At 53.5% G+C, this 18,922-nt stretch overlaps 1 protein-coding gene across 1 annotated transcript in view; it reads right to left on the bottom strand.

Moving 5' to 3' along the window:
• The window catches only part of GPR137B (G protein-coupled receptor 137B), a 69,318-nt gene extending 51,530 nt beyond the window's left edge, over positions 1–17,788 (bottom strand). The window contains exon 1 of the mRNA XM_007989876.3: positions 17,278–17,788. Within this exon, the coding sequence (XP_007988067.1) occupies positions 17,278–17,691 (414 nt within the window). The 5' untranslated portion in view covers positions 17,692–17,788. The remainder of the gene's footprint in view (positions 1–17,277) is intronic.
• Between the last annotated feature and the right edge of the window lie 1,134 nt (positions 17,789–18,922).

The raw sequence follows: 18,922 nt of genomic DNA, 5'->3' as shown, positions 1-18,922 counted from the left end.
CTCATGCACCCAGCACTCTATCCTTAACACTTTGCCACGTTTGCTCCAGCTATGTTTTGTTTTGTTTGTTTCTGAGACAGAGTTTCACTTTTGTCACCCAGGCTGGAGCACAGTGGCAGCATCTCGGTTCACTGCAACCTCTGCCTCCTGGGTTCAAGCGATTCTCATGCCTCCCAACCACCACACTCAGCTAATTTTTGTATTTTTAGTAGAGACAGGGTTTCACCATGTTGGCCAGGCTGGTCTCAAACTCCTGACCTCACGTGATCCGCACACCTCAGCCTCCCAAAGTGTTGGGATTACAGGCGTGAGCCACCATGTCTGGCCCCAGCTGTGGTTTAATAAATAAAAATGACACAGCTGGAGCTCCCAGCCTGCCCCTCCTGGTGCTGCTGGCTCCCAGGAAAGTCATCACTATCCTGAATTTGGTGTTTTTAAGCCCAGGCAGGCTTTCACTAGGTACACCTGTATTCATGAACTGTCCGGCACGGTTCTGCACTTTGTATGAATGCATTAATACCTTCCATAGCCTTCTGCAGCTTGTTTATTCCCCATGATTAGATGTGTGGAATATATCTATGTTGATACACACAGGTCTAGTTCATGCATCTTCACTAAAGCACAGCACGGTTGACCCCCGGGCAGCATGGGTTTAAACCGCACGGGTGTACCTATACATGGATTTTTTTCAACTGAATGGGAATCAAAACTATGATGTTCTCAGGATGTAAAACCTGAGTATAAGGAGGACCAACTCTTTGTATATGCCGGTTCTGCAGTGATGTGAGTATGTGGGGGTCTAGGCATACTTGGGGGTCCTAGAACCAGTCCCCCACGTATACCGACAGACGACGCTACTCCTACATAACAGGCCATAGCTGTGTAGCCCTCTCTGGCAGAGGGACACAGAAGGATGGTTAAGAGTGTGGAATCTGGAGCTGGCTTACCAGGGCTTGAATCCTGGCTCCACCAATTGTTGGCTGTGTGGCCTTGAAAAGTCACCTGGCCCCTCTGTGCCTCAAGTCCCTCATCCCTCATCTGTAAAATGAGACTAATAACACCATCCACCCGGTTTTCATACGCGTTTGGTGAATTAACAGACATGCAGAGCACTCAGACAAACGCCTGCCACCTGAGAAGTACCACGTGGGTGGCTGCAACCCCTGCTGTTGGTATTATTAGTCCTTATATATGTTCCCAAACCATGATTCTAAATGCACAACGACTACCAACTGTGACCACAGATGCTTTCTTAACCATAAAAGGAACTTTCATACTCAAAAAGGTGAAGAACCACTGACGCATTCGATATTCGTTCTCCTGGTCCCTCTGCGCTACCCACTTCCTGATATATTGGGGAAATTATGCAAACCCCAAGGCCCTGGTCTCCCCAGGCAACAGTCATTAGTCAGCTGCTTCAGTCTGTTCCCATATGCTGAGCATCCTCACTCACCACAGCAGGGCGACAAGACAGTCAGAGTCCCCGAAATCCAGACACCGGAGTCCTCCTTTCTGCAGGGTTCCCAGAAGATACACAAGGCGGCTCTGCAGCAGGGAGGGGATCTGCATATGAGGCTGAGTCTCCAAGACAGTGCGAGCAAGGGCAGCGCCTCTATGCCTGCGTTAGGATGTTCTTTTCTTCCAAATGTCAGCTGTGGGCTGTAGGTCCAGGGACTCAGGACCTGGATAACCACCACCACAGCCCTACTCATAGTCCTGTGTCCGTGGCAGTGAAGGTAACTGGCCAGAAAAGGCAAGCAAGCACGCTGTCCATGCCATAAAGTTCTGAGAGGCGGTGGCCTGAAGCCAAGGTGTGCCTGGTCTGTGTCCCAGGCTGGCCAGGCGTGAGAGGGGTCACTGGAATACAGGGACAGGTGTTCGCAGCATCACCTCACACCTTTGACCATGGCAAGCAGTGGCCCAAGAAGCTGGTCCTGCCTGCTCCCAGCCTCGTGCTGGCCCTTGGAATGGGGGCCCCCAGACTTCAGTAAGCTTCTTCCCATGTGATCAGAGGCCAACCATGATTGCCTCTCTGGATTTCTGTAGACCTCAGAGCCCCCTGGATGTGTTTGCGCCCTTCTCTGGCCCTCCTGAGAGGTCTGCTGCATGGTCCTGTTCAGCTCACCTGGCACCTACGATCCTTCCTCAGGTGTGTACGTGTGTGTCTGCGTGGATGTGTGTGCATGTGTGTATGTGTGCGCGTGTTTGTGTATGTGCACCCCATGACACAGGAGCTCAGCTCCCACCCAAAATGTTCCTACTGTCAGTCCTCACAAGGCATTCCTCATTTCATAAATGATAATGGACAATGGTCTTCACCTTTACAGATAAAGGGCACCTCCCCTGGCTGCCCTCCTTCCCAACGGCTCCTCTTCTTCCTGTTCCCAGCAGCCCAGCTCCCCAGGCAGCAAGCACCTCTCGCCTCCTCCAACCCTCCACCGGCTCACGAGAGCCTCCCCGTCCTCACACACAGCTTCACTCCATCCAACGGCGCCAATGCAGGCTGGCTCCCCAGAAGGCAGAACTCGGGGTGGCCCTGAGCCCCCACATTGATAAGTCAGCCCAGCAGGCAGCTCGCGAGGAGGCTGGACTCTGTAGAGAGCACACCTCCCACCCACACCCTTTGTGGCTCTCAAAGTCAACCTAAAGCCACACCAAAGACCATCCTTCAGTCTCCCTGCTTTTCTGACTTGTCTCTTGTCCCCTGAGCACCTGGATTCAGGGGCAAGGCTGGTCAATCCCCAGGAACCCACGTTGCCGGTTCCTGGTTAGCTCCATTGACCTTTCTAGGCCTCAGTGTCTATCCACGAGATGAACGCATTAGGACAAATATTCATTAAGCTGCTTCTACTCTGACAGCTCCACGACTTGAAGTTCCTTCCCAGGGCAGCCCGTGTCCCCTGCCCTGGAAGCCCTGCAGGAACGGCTGCGGCCCGGCCGCTTCAGCCACAGAAGCGAACCAGCCTGCCCGCCTGCCCACTGCCTGGGTGGAGTCCGTCTCGGCATCAGTTCCACACAGAGATGGAGGCAAACAATTCTGACCTGCCTCCCTGGCAGGATTCTCTCTCTTTGGCCTTGGGAATGACAAGGGCTGTGGCCACACAAGGCCCTACCGTCATTGTTATGTCTCTTAACTGCTCAGTCACAAATTGCAGTTCACAGTTTACCAGCCAGGGCCCTGCCCCTAATTGTTCTAAATGTACTTAAGGAAGGTGACACCTTAGAAGCACAGAGGACGGGTTTCTCCCGGTGGCTACGCGCTGGCCCGGCGGGCCCCATGGCCCTGTGAAGGAGGGTCCCGGGCTGCGTACGGCAGTGTGTGGTGTCGTACCATTGTGCCCTGATTCTTGCTGGCTAATTAAGCAAAAGCTACAAAATAAATTCACAGGGAAAATACTCCAGTTTGTTTTTTTCCCCTCCTCACAAAATAACTTTCTGCTTCAGAAGTGAGGAGAGTTCTGAGGTTTTAGGCCGCCCTGGGAACTCCTGCCCTTGCTGGACATGTCTGGTACTAGATGATGCTCCCTGTGTCCTGCCACCGAGAGAATGACCATCCGGCCTCCTTGAAAAGAAGCCATGTGGGTAATGGGGGAAGCTCCTCACTAGGGGTAGGGCCTTGGTCTGCTCCTGACACTGTCCCAGCTCACTGGGGCCTTCGGGAACAGCAACCAGGATGGCAGGAGACACACCCACATTCCTCCAGGATTGAAAAAAACTGGGACTAGCTGACCCCAAGCAGAGAGAACTTGGCAGAGACACTATATATGCTGTCAAAGCCGTGACAGGCCGTGTGTCCTGGGAGGAGGGGTGACATGTGCTGTGCACGGCCCCACGGCGCAGGAGTGGGGGTTACCCAGCACCACCCTTCCATCTTCATGTTGGTCTGGACCCCATGATTCACTGAGAACAAACCAGGCAGACCAGAAATTCCAGCTTAACCTGGAGCAGGGCCCAGGAGGACATGGAGGTTGGGGGCTTCCACACACAAAACCCAAGACTAGCCAGGAGCCCACTTGGTTGCCCCAGAATCTGATTCTGGTGAGAATACACCTGCTATGTCAACCTAAACCTAGGCCTTCGCCTCCTGGTGGCACCCAAGGAAGGGGCCCTAGGAGCAGGACCAGGACAACGGTGGGTGGAAACCCCACAGCCCAAATCACAGGTGGCGGCTTCCACCAAGAAGTTCCCTCCACAGCCATGCTGGCACTGCTTCATAGTGAGTATCTGTGTTTGGGAAATATTTTGATTTCATTACAGTGAGATTTTTTAATTGGATTTGACTTTCATTTAAATAGCAGCAAAAACCACTGGTTCTTCTTAAAACACGTATCCTAGAGGGGGGGACTCACAGAGATGAAGGAATGAATTAAGTCTTCTTTTGTCCCCTGAAAACATCTCACACTTCGTATCTCTACTGTAAGGACAGCCACTAAGTACATCAGCCAGTCAATTGCACAATGGAGAAATCATTGACATGAGGTCTGTTTTCCCTGCTCAAGGCTGAGTTCCACGGAGGGAGAATCTAAGTTTGACCTCAAACAGTCTGCAGTGTCTGGTGTACAACAAGCACCCAAACACGACTGATGAAACAACCTAAATGTCCACCAGCGGATGAATGGATAAATAAAATGTCTCTATTCATGCAGGGCAATATTATTTAAGCTCATAAAGGAACCAAGTTCTGATAAACGCTACAATGTGACAAACCTCAAAACACTATGCTAGGTGAAAGGGGAAGACGTACAAGAAGACACATTGTATGATTCCTTTGATATGAAATATGCAGGATAGATAAATCCACAGAGATAGAAAGCAGATGGGTGGCTGCCAGGGGCTGGGGCGACGGGAACTGGGGAGCGATTGCTTAATGGGCATAAAGTTTCCTTTGGGGGTGATAAAAATGTTCTGAACTAGATAGGAGTGAACAGCTGCGCAACACTGTGAATGCACTGAACATCACTCAGCTGCAAGCATTCAATGGTTAATTTCATATTGTGTCAATTTTGCTTCAATACATCTTTCTTTTATTTGTTTTGTTTTGTTTTGCTTTTGAGATGGAGTCCTGCTCTGTCACCCAGGCTGGAGTACAGTGGTGTGATCTCGGCTCACTGCATCCTCCGACTCCCAGATTCCAGCAATTCTACCTCAAACTCCCAAGCAGCTGGGATTACAGGTGCCTGCCACAGCACCCAGCTAATTTTTGTATTTTTAGTAGAGATGGGGTTTCACCATGTTGGCCAGGCTGGTCTTGAACGCCTGACCTCATGATCCACCCACCTCAGCCTCCCAAAGTGCTGGGATTATAGATGTGAGCCACCACACCTAGCCCAATACATTTTTTTTTCTTTTTGAGACAGAGTTTCACTCTTGTCACCCAGGTTACAGTGCAATGGCGCAATCTTGGCTCACTGCAAGCTCTGCCTCCGGGGTTCAAGCAATTCTCCTGTCTCAGCCTCCTGAACAGCTGGGATTACAGGTGCCCACCACGCCTAGCTAATTTTTGTTTCTTGTTCTTTTTTTGAGACGGAGTCTCGCTCTGTTGCCCAGGCTGCAGTGCAGTGGTCGGATCTCAGCTCTCACTGCAAGCTCCGCCTCCCCGGTTTACGCCATTATCCTGCCTCAGCCTCCTGAGCAGCTGGGACTACAGGCGCCGCCACCTTGCCGGGCTAGTTTTTTGTATTTTTGGTAGAGATGGGGTTTCACCGTGTTGGCCAGGGCAGCCTGGAACTACTGACCTCAGGTGATCCATCCACCTCTGCCTCCCAAAGTACTGGGATTACAGGCATGAGTCACTGTGCCTGGCCCCAATACATTTTTTTGAGACAGGTCTCGCTCTATCACCCAGGCTGGAATGCAGTGGTGCGATCTCGGCTCACTGCAGCCTTGACCTCCCAAGTTCAAGCAATCCTCCTACCTCAGCCTCTGGAGTAGCTGGGATTACAGGTGCGTGTAGTATGCTTGGTACAGGTACAGGTACTATGCTTGGCTAATTTTTAAATTTTTTGTAGAGATGAGAGCTCACTATATTGCCCAGAATAGTCTTGAACTCCTGGGCTCAAGCGATCCTCCTGCCTCGGCCTCCCAAAGTGTTGGGATTACAGGCATAAATCACCACACCCAGCCAATACAATTTTTTTAATTAAAAAAAGAAAAACACCTGTTGAATAAATGAAATGAATCTCCATGTTCCAGCTGCACTTTATGCTGCTTTGTGAAAGGTGGGAGGACGCAGCCCTCTCGCACAGACAGATGTGTGCTGTCTTCCCAGAAAATGAGTGTGGTCCTGATGGGGCCTGGCTCACGGCACGGCTCACTCACTCCTGCCCATTTCCCTCCTTATCTGCCACGACTCATGCACTACAAACGGACTGTCACACAGCCTGATGGGACAATATGACCTCTGACGGCTAGGAGGAAGCTGTGGCAGTAGAGTCCAAGGCGCCAGGGAGAGTAGCCTATGGGGTGGGAACAGTCCACGGAGCGGACTCCACTGTGTGTGGGGTTTTTTCTCACCCTGTGTTTTGCAGACTGTGTAGCTCAGCCTCACATGTGTGTATGCCATTTAAAAATTGAGGATGGAGGCCAGGTACAATGGCTCACACCTGTAATCCCAGCACTTTGGGAGGCCGAGGCAGGCAGATCACAAGGTCAAGAGATCGAGATCATCCTGGCCTACATGGTGAAACCCCGTCTCTATTAAAAATACAAAAATTAGCTGGACATGGTGGCAGGCGCCTGTAGTCCCAGCTACCCAGGAGGCTGCGGCAGGAGAATCACTTGAACCTGGGAGGCAGAGGTTGCAGTGAGCTGAGATTGCGCCACTGTACTCTGGACTGGGCAACAGAAGCAAACTCCGTTTCAAAAAAAAAAAAGAAAAAAATCGAGGGAGTGAGCTGATAATATTACATGATGTCAAGACTGCCTCCCCAGCCCAGAGAGCCATGGTGAGGGTCCCTCCTATGTGCCAGAGGTACAGGTGGCTCCCAGCCCTCTCCTTTCTACCTGTGTCTGTCCTTCCCAATTGACCGTGGCCCTTCAGGGAAGAAATCCCAGCTTCCTACCTCTGATCCCTGACACCTGTGTGTAGGGATCACTACAGCTTGTTCACTGAATGCATGAAACTCCCTAAACCATGAGAGAAACTGAAGCCTGTTTCTGACTTGCCTTAGCAAAAATGGTAAAGGTGATGATGGTGGAGGGGGATCTTGGTGACAAATAATGAGTGTGTCCTAATCCAGGGGTCAGCAAACTAAAGCCTGCAGGCTAAGTCCATCCTACAAGCTGCTTCAGTAAAGCCTGTGAGCTAAGAACGGTTTTTACCATTTTAATGCATTGCATTTGCTGTTGTTGTTGTTTAAAAAAAAAAAAAAAGAATATGTGGCTGGGCACGGTGGCTCATGCCTGTAATCCCAGCACTTTGGGAGGCCGAGGTGGGTGGATCACAAGGTCAAGAGATCGAGACCATCCTGGCAAACATGGTGAAATCCTATCTTTACTAAAAATACAAAAATTAGCCGGGCATGGTGATGCATGCCTGTGGTCCCAGCTACTTGGGAGGCTGAGGCAGGAGAATCACTTGAACCCAGGAGGCGGAGGTTGCAGTGAGCTGAGATCACGCCACTGAACTCCACCTTGGCAACAGAGCAAGAATCCGTCTCAGAAAAGGAATATGCAACAGAGACCATATGTGGCTCACAGGCCTAAAATCCTGACCCACATAAGTTTGAGGTAATCAACCCACTTGCAGAGTAAAACCATTTGGGCTTCATCTGTCCTCATAGGTTAATGGACTCTAAACTTCAGCCGCAGGAAACATAAAAAGTGAAATATTTACGAGCCTCTGCAGCCTTCGGGGAATCTTGTTGTCCCAGGTACTGTCTAAACAGTCTGCTGGGGCTATTTCTGTACTGAGAGCACTGGCCAGCCAAAATGTCAGGACCCAGACAGACCTTCCAACCAGGAACCGGCTTTCCTCTTCTCACTGGAAAAGCAAGGCCAACAGGAACAGCCTGACAAAAGCGGCCCTTGGGATCACATGACGTTGTTGCTTGCAAAACCCTAAGATGCTTGCAGTGAGATTTTGTTGAGGGGCCTTGGATCTTGCAAATATTCCTCTCTGGGCAGCTGTCCCCTCACTGTCATGACCCCCGCCCTCCACTCCCCATCACTCCATGCCAAGCAGCTAGCCTGGGGCTAAGACGGTGGGCACAGCAGCAGCGGGACAGCCATGGCTGGGCCCTGGAACTCCCCTGAGAACCTGCACTAGCCTCAGGACAGCGCTCCGGCCCTGCCTCCCTGCTGGTCACTACCAGTTCCCGCCTGTCTGACTACAGAAAGGCAGGTAAGCAAGAAGTTCTAGCAAAGCCTGCAAGTACCACAGTGTTCGGAGCCGACAGTGGGGCGCTCCTGATGGAGACTGCGGCGGCAGCCTCAGCCCAGCCTAGCCTCTGCCGTGGGGAAGTCCAGGCTTCCCGGTGGTCACTGGGGTTGGATGCTGAATGTGCTGAGGGGCCTAATGGTTTCCCCAGGGCTGAGGGCATTAACAGGATTTGGTTCCCCCTCGGTTGGCAGGGCATCACCGAGGCACTGATGAGGCCACAGCCTCAGCTGCAGAGAGAAGAGCACGCTGCCACGGCTCGAGGAGAGGACTCGGGAAACTGCGCTGTACATTTAGAAAGTGGCCTACAGGGAGGTGCTCGGGGTGAACGGCAGACCAAATGAGAATAAGGAAACCTTTCCACACTCACAGGTACATACATACACACAAACACAGGCAAACACACGCACAGGCACAGACACACACAAACACAGGTACATACATACACACAAACACAGGCAAATACACACACAGGCACAGACACACACAAACACAGGTACATACATACATACAAACACAGGCAAACACACGCACAGGCACAGACACACACAAACACAGGTACATACATACACACAAACACAGGCAAACACACACACAGGTACATACATACACACAGGCACACACACGCACAGGCACAGACACACAAACACAGGCACAGGCAAAGACATACACAGGCGCACACAGGTACATACACAGACACACACAAACACAGGCACATACATACACACAAACACAGGCAAACACACGCACAGGCACAGACACACACAAACACAGGCAAACACACGCACAGGCACATACATACACACAAACACAGGCAAACACACGCACAGGCACAGACACACACACAAACACAGGCAAACACACACACAGGCACATACATACACACAAACACAGGCAAACACGCACAGGCACAGACACACACAAACACAGGCACAGGCAAAGACATACACAGGCACACACAGGTACACATACGCACAGGTACATACATACACACACACACAGGCAAACACATGCACAGGCACACACACATACAAACACAGGCACAGGCAAAGACATACACAGGCACACACAGGTACATACACAGACACACACAAACACAAACCGGCACACACATGCACAGACACAAACACAGGCACACACAGGCACAGACATACACAGGCACACAAAGGCACAGACACACACAGGCACAGACACACGCATGGGCACACACATGCACAGACACTAGACTCACACAGACACAGGCACACAGAGGCAGGCATGCACACACAGGTATACACACAGGCACACATACACAGACCCCCCCACACACACAGGTGCACACAGGCACATACGCATATGCACATACGCACAGGTGCATGCAGCCACACATGCACAGGCACACATGCGCATACACACACAGGTGCACACAGGCACACATGCACATACACAGGTGTGCACAGGCACGCATGCGCATACACACACAGGTGCACACAGGCACACATGTACGTACAGACACATACAAAGATACACATCTAGGCGCACACACGGCTCTGGCTGGCCATCAGCCCACTGAGCTGGCTCCGCAGGGAGCTCGTGCCAGGGGCTGAGGCCATTGGTGCGGGGCCCAGAGGTCAGGCTGAGCACACTCCTTCCCCTTGGTCTGCCTTGTCTGTTTCCTAAGCCTCTTCTTCACAATCACCAACAGGCCTAGAAGCTTCCCTCTTCACAACTCCTAGACTAGGGCCTGGCACACGACAGGTATTCCACAAACACGTCTTCACTAAACTGACTGCCAAGAGTCATCGCCGAAGCCCCTTTCTCCTGCAATCACCCACGTCCCTTTCTGAGCGTGGAGGACTAGGTCCTAGATTCGATTTTCAGGGGCCTCTTAGTTCCCTACCAGCAAGAATGAGGACTATGACCCACTTCAAGTCACTGTGGCGTGTGCAGCAAGCACAGGATCGGTCAGCCTGAAACACGGGACTTGTCCTGCCTCTGCACGCCTGGCTGGGCTGCCTGGGACCATTTCCTCCACTGGTCGGCTCATCTGCAAAGGAGGGGCTGGGCTGCTGGACCCCCAGTGCCTTCCACTCTCACGTCAGGCACTGCAATTAGGCTCACCACATGCTCCCTACGGGTGAGCCAAGAGTCACCACCGTTTTACAAACAGAAAAGTTGCTGTTTGGTGGAAAAGTAATTTTGATAGCACAGTGGGCTGGAAAAGGGCAGGGTCAGCCCGTGGACCTGACCTTCAGGACAGTGGCTGGGTGTCAAAGCAAGAGCCCGGGTTCAGAGCTGTAGGCAACATACAGTGAGAATCTCAGCCAAGGGAGGAGAGGAGCAAAGGGATTCAGGACACGCAGCATCTCCTTTAACCCACGCCAACCCGTGGGATGAGTATTACGGTTTCTGCCTCCCTGGTGAAGCAGCAGTCTCGGAGAGGTGGTAACTGGCCATGGGACCCACACTGGAGGCCAAGCCCGGATTGGAACCCAGATCTGCACCCAGGGACCCTGCTCCTTCACTCCCAGGGCTGCCTCCTGATTCATAAGGTTTTGCTGGCCTAGTGCCCATCATGAGCTCCCAGCACCAACCGTTTGCCCCTACCATGAGCCGCGGGCCCTCACCACGAGCCGCTGGCACCATCCCACAGGACCGCATGACTCACGAACCATCCCTGCTGCAGCTGAGTGGAGGGTGTGGAAGTCCCTAGCAGAGTTTCAGAACAGAACGGACTCCGATAAATGTCAGCTTCCCATCTGCCCTCCAAGGCGTGGTGAGGTCTCAGGTCTCAGTTCCCACATCAGTGTCCATTCATCACAGCACCTCTCCCCACAGAGAGAATTCGCTTCTCCATTTCCTTCCGCAAACCATGTGACTGCAATGGCAGGAGTTTGTCATGGGGCCCAAGACAGAGCTGAACCAGCTTGTTCCATTCTGCCAAACTCAGGAACCTGGAGAGTCTGAGTTCCAGGCTGGGAATTCCGAGGAAGAAGGGCTGGGATACACGGCTGCGGAGGTGTCACCGAGCCCACCATCACACCAACTTCTGCCCCTGCAGGGCACAGACCTGTCTGCCCAGGAGCTGCCTGGGCACAGAAGCTACCGCCTTTGCTTCTGAGCCTCTACCCTAAAACCTGGAGGTGGACAGCACCACAATTCCTCATGAGCAGAGGCCCCTGCCTGCCTCAGGTTTCAGAGTCCTGCCCCTCTCTAAAGTCCCCATAAGGGCCAGGCGCGGTGGCTCACGCCTGTAATCCCAGCACTTTGGGAGGCCGAGACAGGCGGATCACGAGGTCAGGAGATCAAGACCATCCTGGCTAACATGGTGAAACCCCGTCTCTACTAAAAATACAAAAAAATTAGCCAGGTGTGGTGGCAGGCGCCTGTAGTCCCAGTTACTCAGGAGGCTGAGGCAGTAGAATGGCGTGAACCTGGGAGGCGGAGCTTGCAGTGAGCCAAGATCGCGGCACTGCACTCCAGCCTGGGCGACAGAGCAAGACTCTGTCTCAAAAAACAAAAAAATAAATAAATAAAGTCCCCATTAAAATGGCGATTTGACACAGCACTTAGAACAGGCTCTGAGTCAAAGGCCTTGGTGCAAAGCCTTGGTCCCACCGCTTCCTCATGCAGCCGGGAGCAGAAGTTCAGCTGTTCCCCAAAGCTGGCACAAGGAGCCACAGCTGGAAACAACAGGCAGTCAGCACTGCATGTTCCAAACATTCGGGGCCAGACAGACACTGCACACAGACGAGAGAGTTAGAAGAACCAGTCCTACCACAGCTGCCCCCCCACGTTCCCAGGCTGAACTGGAAGGTGGAGATGGAGAAAAAGGGTTAACAGCCTGCTACCAGCAGGGCACCTCACCCCAGGTCAGAAAGGAGAAAGACACACGGGCACTGCTCTCAGGGACTGGGCAGGAAGGGGGCCCGGGCAGACACTTGCTGAGCTGGGACTGTTTGCAGATGGAGTCCCGGTGGAGCCTGACCTGTGCCCTGGTGATATGGAGGCGCCAGGCACTTGGAGGGTGATGCTTGCTTCCACCTGGGATTTTTTTTTTTTTTTTGAGACAGAGTCTTGCTCTGTCGCCCAGGCTGGAGTGCAGTGGCGCGAGCTCGGCTCACTGCAAGCTCCGCCTCCCGGGTTCAGGCCATTCTCCTGCCTCAGCCTCCTGAGTAGCTGGGACTACAGGCGCCCGCCACCTCGCCCGGCTAATTTTTTGTATTTTTTTAGTAGAGACGGGGTTTCACCGTGTTAACCAGGATGGTCTCGATCTCCTGACCTCACGATCCGCCCGCCTCGGCCTCCCAAAGTGCTGGGATTACAGGCTTGAGCCACCGCACCCGGCCCCACCTGGGATTTTTACAGGTAGGAGGACCCCCAGGCAGGCAAGGAGTGCAAAGCAGCCAGGTGCAGGGTCCTGAAGACACTAGTTAGGCATCCAGCCTGTCATCCATGTGGCCAAGGGGGAGTGGAGGGGCCTCAGTGGTCCCACGGCTTTCTAAGAAAAAGCCCTAAAACGGCTTTTCGAAAAGGGGCCTAAAGCCACGGGGCTGCCCCCTGAAGCAGGAATTAGGATGGAAAGGAGACCAAAGATGGGGCTAGGAAGAAGCTGAAGTCCATCATGTCAACATGGCCACGTGGCAGAGTTACCCACAGAGGTGGCACCAGAGCAAGACCAGAGGCTGATAGGCTAGCAGTCATGAGACAGTGTGCCCCTCCCCTGGGCAGCCTGGGAAGATGGAAGGGGAGAGGCTGAGAGCATGGGGCACACCCTCTGCGCCAAGCCCTGCGGCCCGAAGCCTGGCTGGCCTTGGACAGGGTGGCAGAAGCTTTAAATTAGATGTACAGATTTAATAAAGGAGTATGGGCCGGGCACGGTGGCTCACGCCTGCAATTCCAGCACTTTGGGAAGCTGAGGCGGGCGCATCATCTGAGGTCAGGAGCTCAAAACAAGCCCGGCCAACATGGTGAAACCCTGTCTCTACTAAAAATACAGAAATTAGCCAGGTGTGGTGGCACACACCTATAATCTCAGCTACTCAGGAGGCTGAGGCAGGAGAATTGCTTGAATCCGGGAGGCGGAGGTTGCAGTGAGCCAAAATCACACTACTGCAGCCTGGGTGACAGAGCCAGACTCCAAAAGAATAATACTAATAATAATCACCGAGTATGACTAGAAAGCCATAGGATCTGCCCAAGAGGTCACTGGGGTGGAAAGAGACTTAACCTGGCAGAATTTAAAAGCAGTGATTTAGGGGGAAGTATATCAAATTGAGTCTTCTCATGATCGCATGACCCTCAGATGTGTACCCAAGGGCAGCTGGGGCTGCGTTCTGCAGCATTGTGTGCATTGCATGGAGGCTCAGGCCGGGTAGTGTGGGCAAGCGTTCTCACCGCTCTGAGCCTCAGCTGGGGGGTAACAGTGCCCTCTGGGTCACCAGGGAGGGTGAGATGAGTAAGGCCCAGGTACAGGGAGCCCGCAAAAGGACAAAGCACTGACAACAACAGGAAAAAGCTTCCTCCCCATCTCGGACGTCCCCTTCTAATTCATTCCCAATTCCCAAACTGTCCCACAGCTTCCTTCCCACCGTCCTCTCCTCCTCCCCACCCAGCTTCAGCCTCGAGACACCTGCTTCTTCTCAGAGGACTCCTGTCTCATTCAAGTCTCCTGATGCTTCAATATCCATTCCCTTCAGTGCCCCGAATTGTGCCTTAACTGTGCTGTATGTATACTTTGATTCTCTGCAACCCAATTTTGTGCTCCTGGAGAAGACGAGGTTGCGTTTAGAGGTGGTATGTTTTCCCATTGTTAAAAGGTTTCATGGCCGGGCATGGTGGCTCACGCCTATAATCACGACACTTTGGGAGGCCGAGGTGGGCAGATCACTCGAGGTCAGGAGTTTGACACCAGCCTGGCCAACCTGGCAAAACTCCATCTCTACTAAAAATACAAAAATTAGCCAGGTGCAGTGGCAGGTGCCTGTAATCCCAGATACTTGGGAGGCTGAGGCAGGAGAATCGCTTGAATCCAAGAGGCGGAGGTTGCAGTGAATCCAGATCACAACAAAGCAAGGCTCTCTCTCAAAAAAAATAAAAAGAGGTTTCACATACTGTACATAAAAGACAAGCCTCACACTCAGACAGCACAGATGTGCATTGAATCCCAGCTCCACCATGCACTGACAGTGTGACCTTCAGCAAGTCATCTATAACCTCTCAGCCCCAGTTTCCTCCTCTGGAAAATGGAGACAACTCTGAACTTTCTTCAGAGAGTTCTGGTAAAAAGAAATATGACCAATTGCTTACAAGTGTGCTTTCTTTGCCAGGTGCGGTGGCTCATACCTGTAATCCCGGCACTTTGGGATTCTGAGGTGGACAGATCATGAGGTCACGAGGTCAAGAGATCGAGACCATCCTGGCCAACACGGTGAAACCCTGTCTCTACTAAAAATACAAAAATTAGCTGGGTGTGGTGGTGCACACCTGTAGTCCCAGCTACTTGGGAGGCTGAGGTAGGAGAATCACTTGAACCTGGGAGACGGAGGTTGCAGTAAGCCGAGATCAAAAGTATGCTTTCTTAAACTTACTTCAGAATTGTTAGCTGTCAGCCCCTTCTCCAAAATCGCATTTACTTGGTCTGAGATGGAGGCCCAAGCAACAGTCATTCTTAAAGCTCCCCACTTTAGGTAATTCCAATGGTTTGTGTAAGAGAAAGAGGGGGTGAGGGGATGAGGGGGAGAGGAGGAGATGGGAGGCAGAGCTGGGTTGGCGACAAAAGGCCGACCACTTTATAACTCCCCAGAAGTATCACAGTTTTGTCAGTAAGCCAGAAATAGCTTTGTTCTGCCAGGCTGTGAAATGCCAGCGCTCAGAGATGGAGGCGCCACCTTCTCCAGCCAGCCACCCTGTGCCCTCAGGCGAAATGCTCTTTGCTGTGGTGCCCGCAGACCTGGCAGATACAAAGAAGACAGGGCCGTGACTTTGGGCCCCAGGGCCGGAGTGGCTCTGTCTGCCTGGTCACTTTTCCCCCTTGCTCAGCATTTACTCACCAACCAGCAGACAGTGCAGAAAATGTGCAGCCCGGCCCCTAATCCGGCTCTAAGTTCAGAATTTGCATGTGATTACCAGAGAGCTGTGGCAGTTCCCTGCATTTTCCTCTTCCCCCACTGTCCCCCAAAAGGGGACAAATATAAAGAACTCAATGTGCAATACCACCATTGCCACAGTTCTTGAGGTAACATCACCTCACCTGTCTTTTGCATCTTGCTGGAACCACCCCATTTCAATTACAAAGCCCAAGTGTCTGTGCAATGCGGCTGACTGCCTGAACTGGTTTGCTGGTTTGAAGGTAGTACTTGGACAGACAATACACATTACTCTCCGACTGGAAAATATGCTGAGACGCTGGACTTATAAGAAGTCTCTCAGCGTAGACCCATTTTTAAAAGATTATAATATCTACTAAATATCACATACGCTATTTTTTAACCAAAAGTATTTCTTCGAAATTTTCAGTCAGTGGCTTCCAGGGTACCAGAGCAATTCTTTTGCTACCTTTTTTTTTTTTTTTTTTTTTTTTTTTTGAGACAGGGTCTGGCTCTGTCAGCCAGGCTGGAGTGCAGTCTCCGCTCACTGCAACCTCCGCCTCCCGGGCTCGGCCTCCCACCTCAGCCTCCTGAGTAGCTGGAACTACAGGCAGGCACTACCACACCCAGCTAATTTTCGTACATTTTGTAGAGAGGAAGTTTCGCCATGTTGCCCAGGCTGGTCTTAAACTCAGGGGCACAAGCGATCCTCCCGCCTCCGCCTCCACAATGCTGGGATTACAGGCGTGAGCCACCGCATATGGCCTCTTTTTAAAAATAAGAGACTTTTTCTCAAAAAAAAAAAAAAGACACTTAAAAGGAACGAGATGCCCGCTTGCACAGGGTCTCTGCCCATCCGACAGTTCTTAAATTACCCTCGCCAGGTGACACCGTGGGCGCCTTCCCCTTCGGCAGAGTCCTACTGAAAATGGACACCTTAGTACTTGGAAAACTAATGGGAATGATGACGGCGCACCGCGTTATTAAGCCTTTGTGCAATGCTTTACAAAGTATTTGCAAAGTGCTCAACAATTATTGCACTCTCAATTAAGTCAATCATCACCAGCAAAGCAGCAGCCACGTTAATTCACGTACTCTCCGATTAGCTTATTGAATAATATGCCCCATAAAATAATTTTTGTGTGGCTGTAAAAGATCCCCAGTCAACTTTTATGGCCTTTTCTTGGGGCCTCTCAGATGAGCTCAGACAGCAAGTCTGATGAGCGACAGCAGCTCGGAAGCTGGGTGTTACCCCAGCCTGCCGTTTAGCAATCTGGTGGAATGAGTTAGTAAGCCGCAGTTCAGTAGAGCTCCTAAGCCGGAGGTTCAAAACATCTCATCAAAACCAGCACGGTCCCACCCTGCCAGCGCTCAGAACAGCAGTGTCGGGCCCAAATCTGGAAGCTAACGCGCAGAGGACCTTTCCAGGACGGTAGTTAGGTGCCTTGGGAGGGAGGGCAAATTCTAGAGTTCAGGCCTCCCTTGGGGTCACACCTTCCATCCGTACTAACTGGCGTGTGCAGGCGCTGCTGCTTAGCGCTTTGCACGGAGAAGCGCCCCGAACCCACCAAACGGATGCGGAGCCAGGGGCAGCGAGTGACCGGCGGCCCCCAGCCCTCCCTTCCTTCTCCTCGCCCCTTTTGGGAATGGCAGGGAGTTTCCTATGAGAAATGCCGGCAAGCAGGACAGGGTTCGGACGACCCCAGAGCCGGCGCCTTCTCCCTACATTCCCAGCCTTAGGGCCGGACCCGCCCCCGCGGCTGCCATCGCCCCTGCCTCCGGCGCCCCGCGGGGACCACTCCGCCGGGTGAGCCGAGCCTCTCTGAGACTCACCTGCGTGAAGTACAAGTTCATCAGCGTGAGGGTGAAGAACTGCAGGCACACGGGGAAGCAGTAGAGCAGCCAGAAGACGAAGGGGCTGAGCGAATTGGCCGCCACGAAGTCTTTGAAGTAGAAGGAGAAGAGGACGGTCCGCAGGGAGGCCCAGAAGAGGCAGAGGAAGAGGAAGACGCTCTGGTAGCTGAGCCGCTTGTGACGGTAGCGCAGCACCAGCCAGAGCTGCACGTAGATGAACACGAAGAGCAGCGCGTAGAACACGGTGTAGACCACGGTGAGGCCGAGCTTCACGTAGGGGGGCACGGCCGGGGTCAGCGTGGGCGGCAGCGAGTCGTTGCGGGCCGGGTCCCACGGCGGGGTCTCCATCGGGCCGGGGGCGCTGCCGCGCGGCCGGGGGCGCTCCGGCCTCATCGGGGCTCGGGGCTGCCGCCGCCCCCGCGGGGGTCTCCGCGCATCGCGCTCCGCCTGCAGCCCCGAGACTGGAGGAAAGAAAACAAGCCGCACTTCCTCCCCCGGCACCACATGATTCACTGGGGCGGCCTTTGTCTGCGATTGGCAGCGCCGCGCCCGCCGCCCCCGCGCGCCGACCGGCCCCGCGCGCCCCCGCCCCGGCCCGCGCGCCCTGGCCCGCCCTCTCCCGGGCACCGCGCGCCTTCGCCCCGCGAACCTCGGCCCGCCCTATCCTCGCCACTGCGCGCTTCTGCAGTGCGCGCCCCCAGAGCCGCGCGCCTCCTCGTGGCCCCTTCCCCATCCCCGGGGCCGCGCGCTCCCACACTGCGCGCCCCCAGAGCCGCGCGCCTCCTCCCCGCCTCCGGCCCCCTCCCCATCCCCGGGGCCGCGCGCTCCCGCACTGCGCGCCCCCAGAACCGCGCGCCTCTTCCCCGGCCCCGGCACCGCCCCGCGCGCCCCCAAAACTTCCCAGGCACGACCCGCGCCTCGGGGGATCTCGCTCCTGGCCTCGCGCATTCTGCTGCTGATTGCTTGTTTTACAGAAGTTAATTCCTTTATTTAAAAACAAAATTTTTTTTTTAAAAAAAACTTTACAAGTCCTTTCCGTCCCCCTCTTTAAAAATAAAACTTTACGACTCTGTGGCTATGAACTGGCCGGCGTCTGGAATGATGTTTATTTCTAAATGCAGAAATGCCAAAGACAGGGTTTGTGTTTTTGAGGTCAAATTTGTATACTCAGAGTAAGGAAACAGACGGTGCCTGCGGCTGCTGCCTCCTCTCGGATGCAAGCCGGGCTGTTTTCTCCCGGAGAGCCTCACGCGCTCCCAGCGCCTCACCTCCCAGCGACGCAGTTGGTGCCGGGAGGCGCGCGGGCCGCGGGGCAGTGGATGGAGCCCACTGGGCTTCAGAGAGAAGTGGGGCAGCTGACGGCACACAACCTCCCTTGTCCGATCCAACCCATTCCGAAGGAAGGTCTGTCCCCGCCGCCCGAGAGCCCTTCTCTTTTGCTTTTGCTGAGCAGCTCGCTCCTCGAGGGTGTACGCGGACTTAGTTTTTGCCCCGGGGCACCACGCCACCCTTGTCTTGGGAGAGCTGGGGAGTGCTCTGGGAAAAGAGGGAAAGCCGGGCTGCCCTCTGGAAACATTGCTGGGCAAGCGCTTCTGGTAAACAGAAGAAAGAAACCCGATTTTCC

The sequence above is a fragment of the Chlorocebus sabaeus genome, chromosome 25 (assembly GCF_047675955.1).
Source record: "Chlorocebus sabaeus isolate Y175 chromosome 25, mChlSab1.0.hap1, whole genome shotgun sequence".
NCBI classification, from domain to species: Eukaryota; Metazoa; Chordata; class Mammalia; order Primates; family Cercopithecidae; genus Chlorocebus; species Chlorocebus sabaeus.
This window is presented reverse-complemented; position numbering and strand designations above follow the sequence as displayed.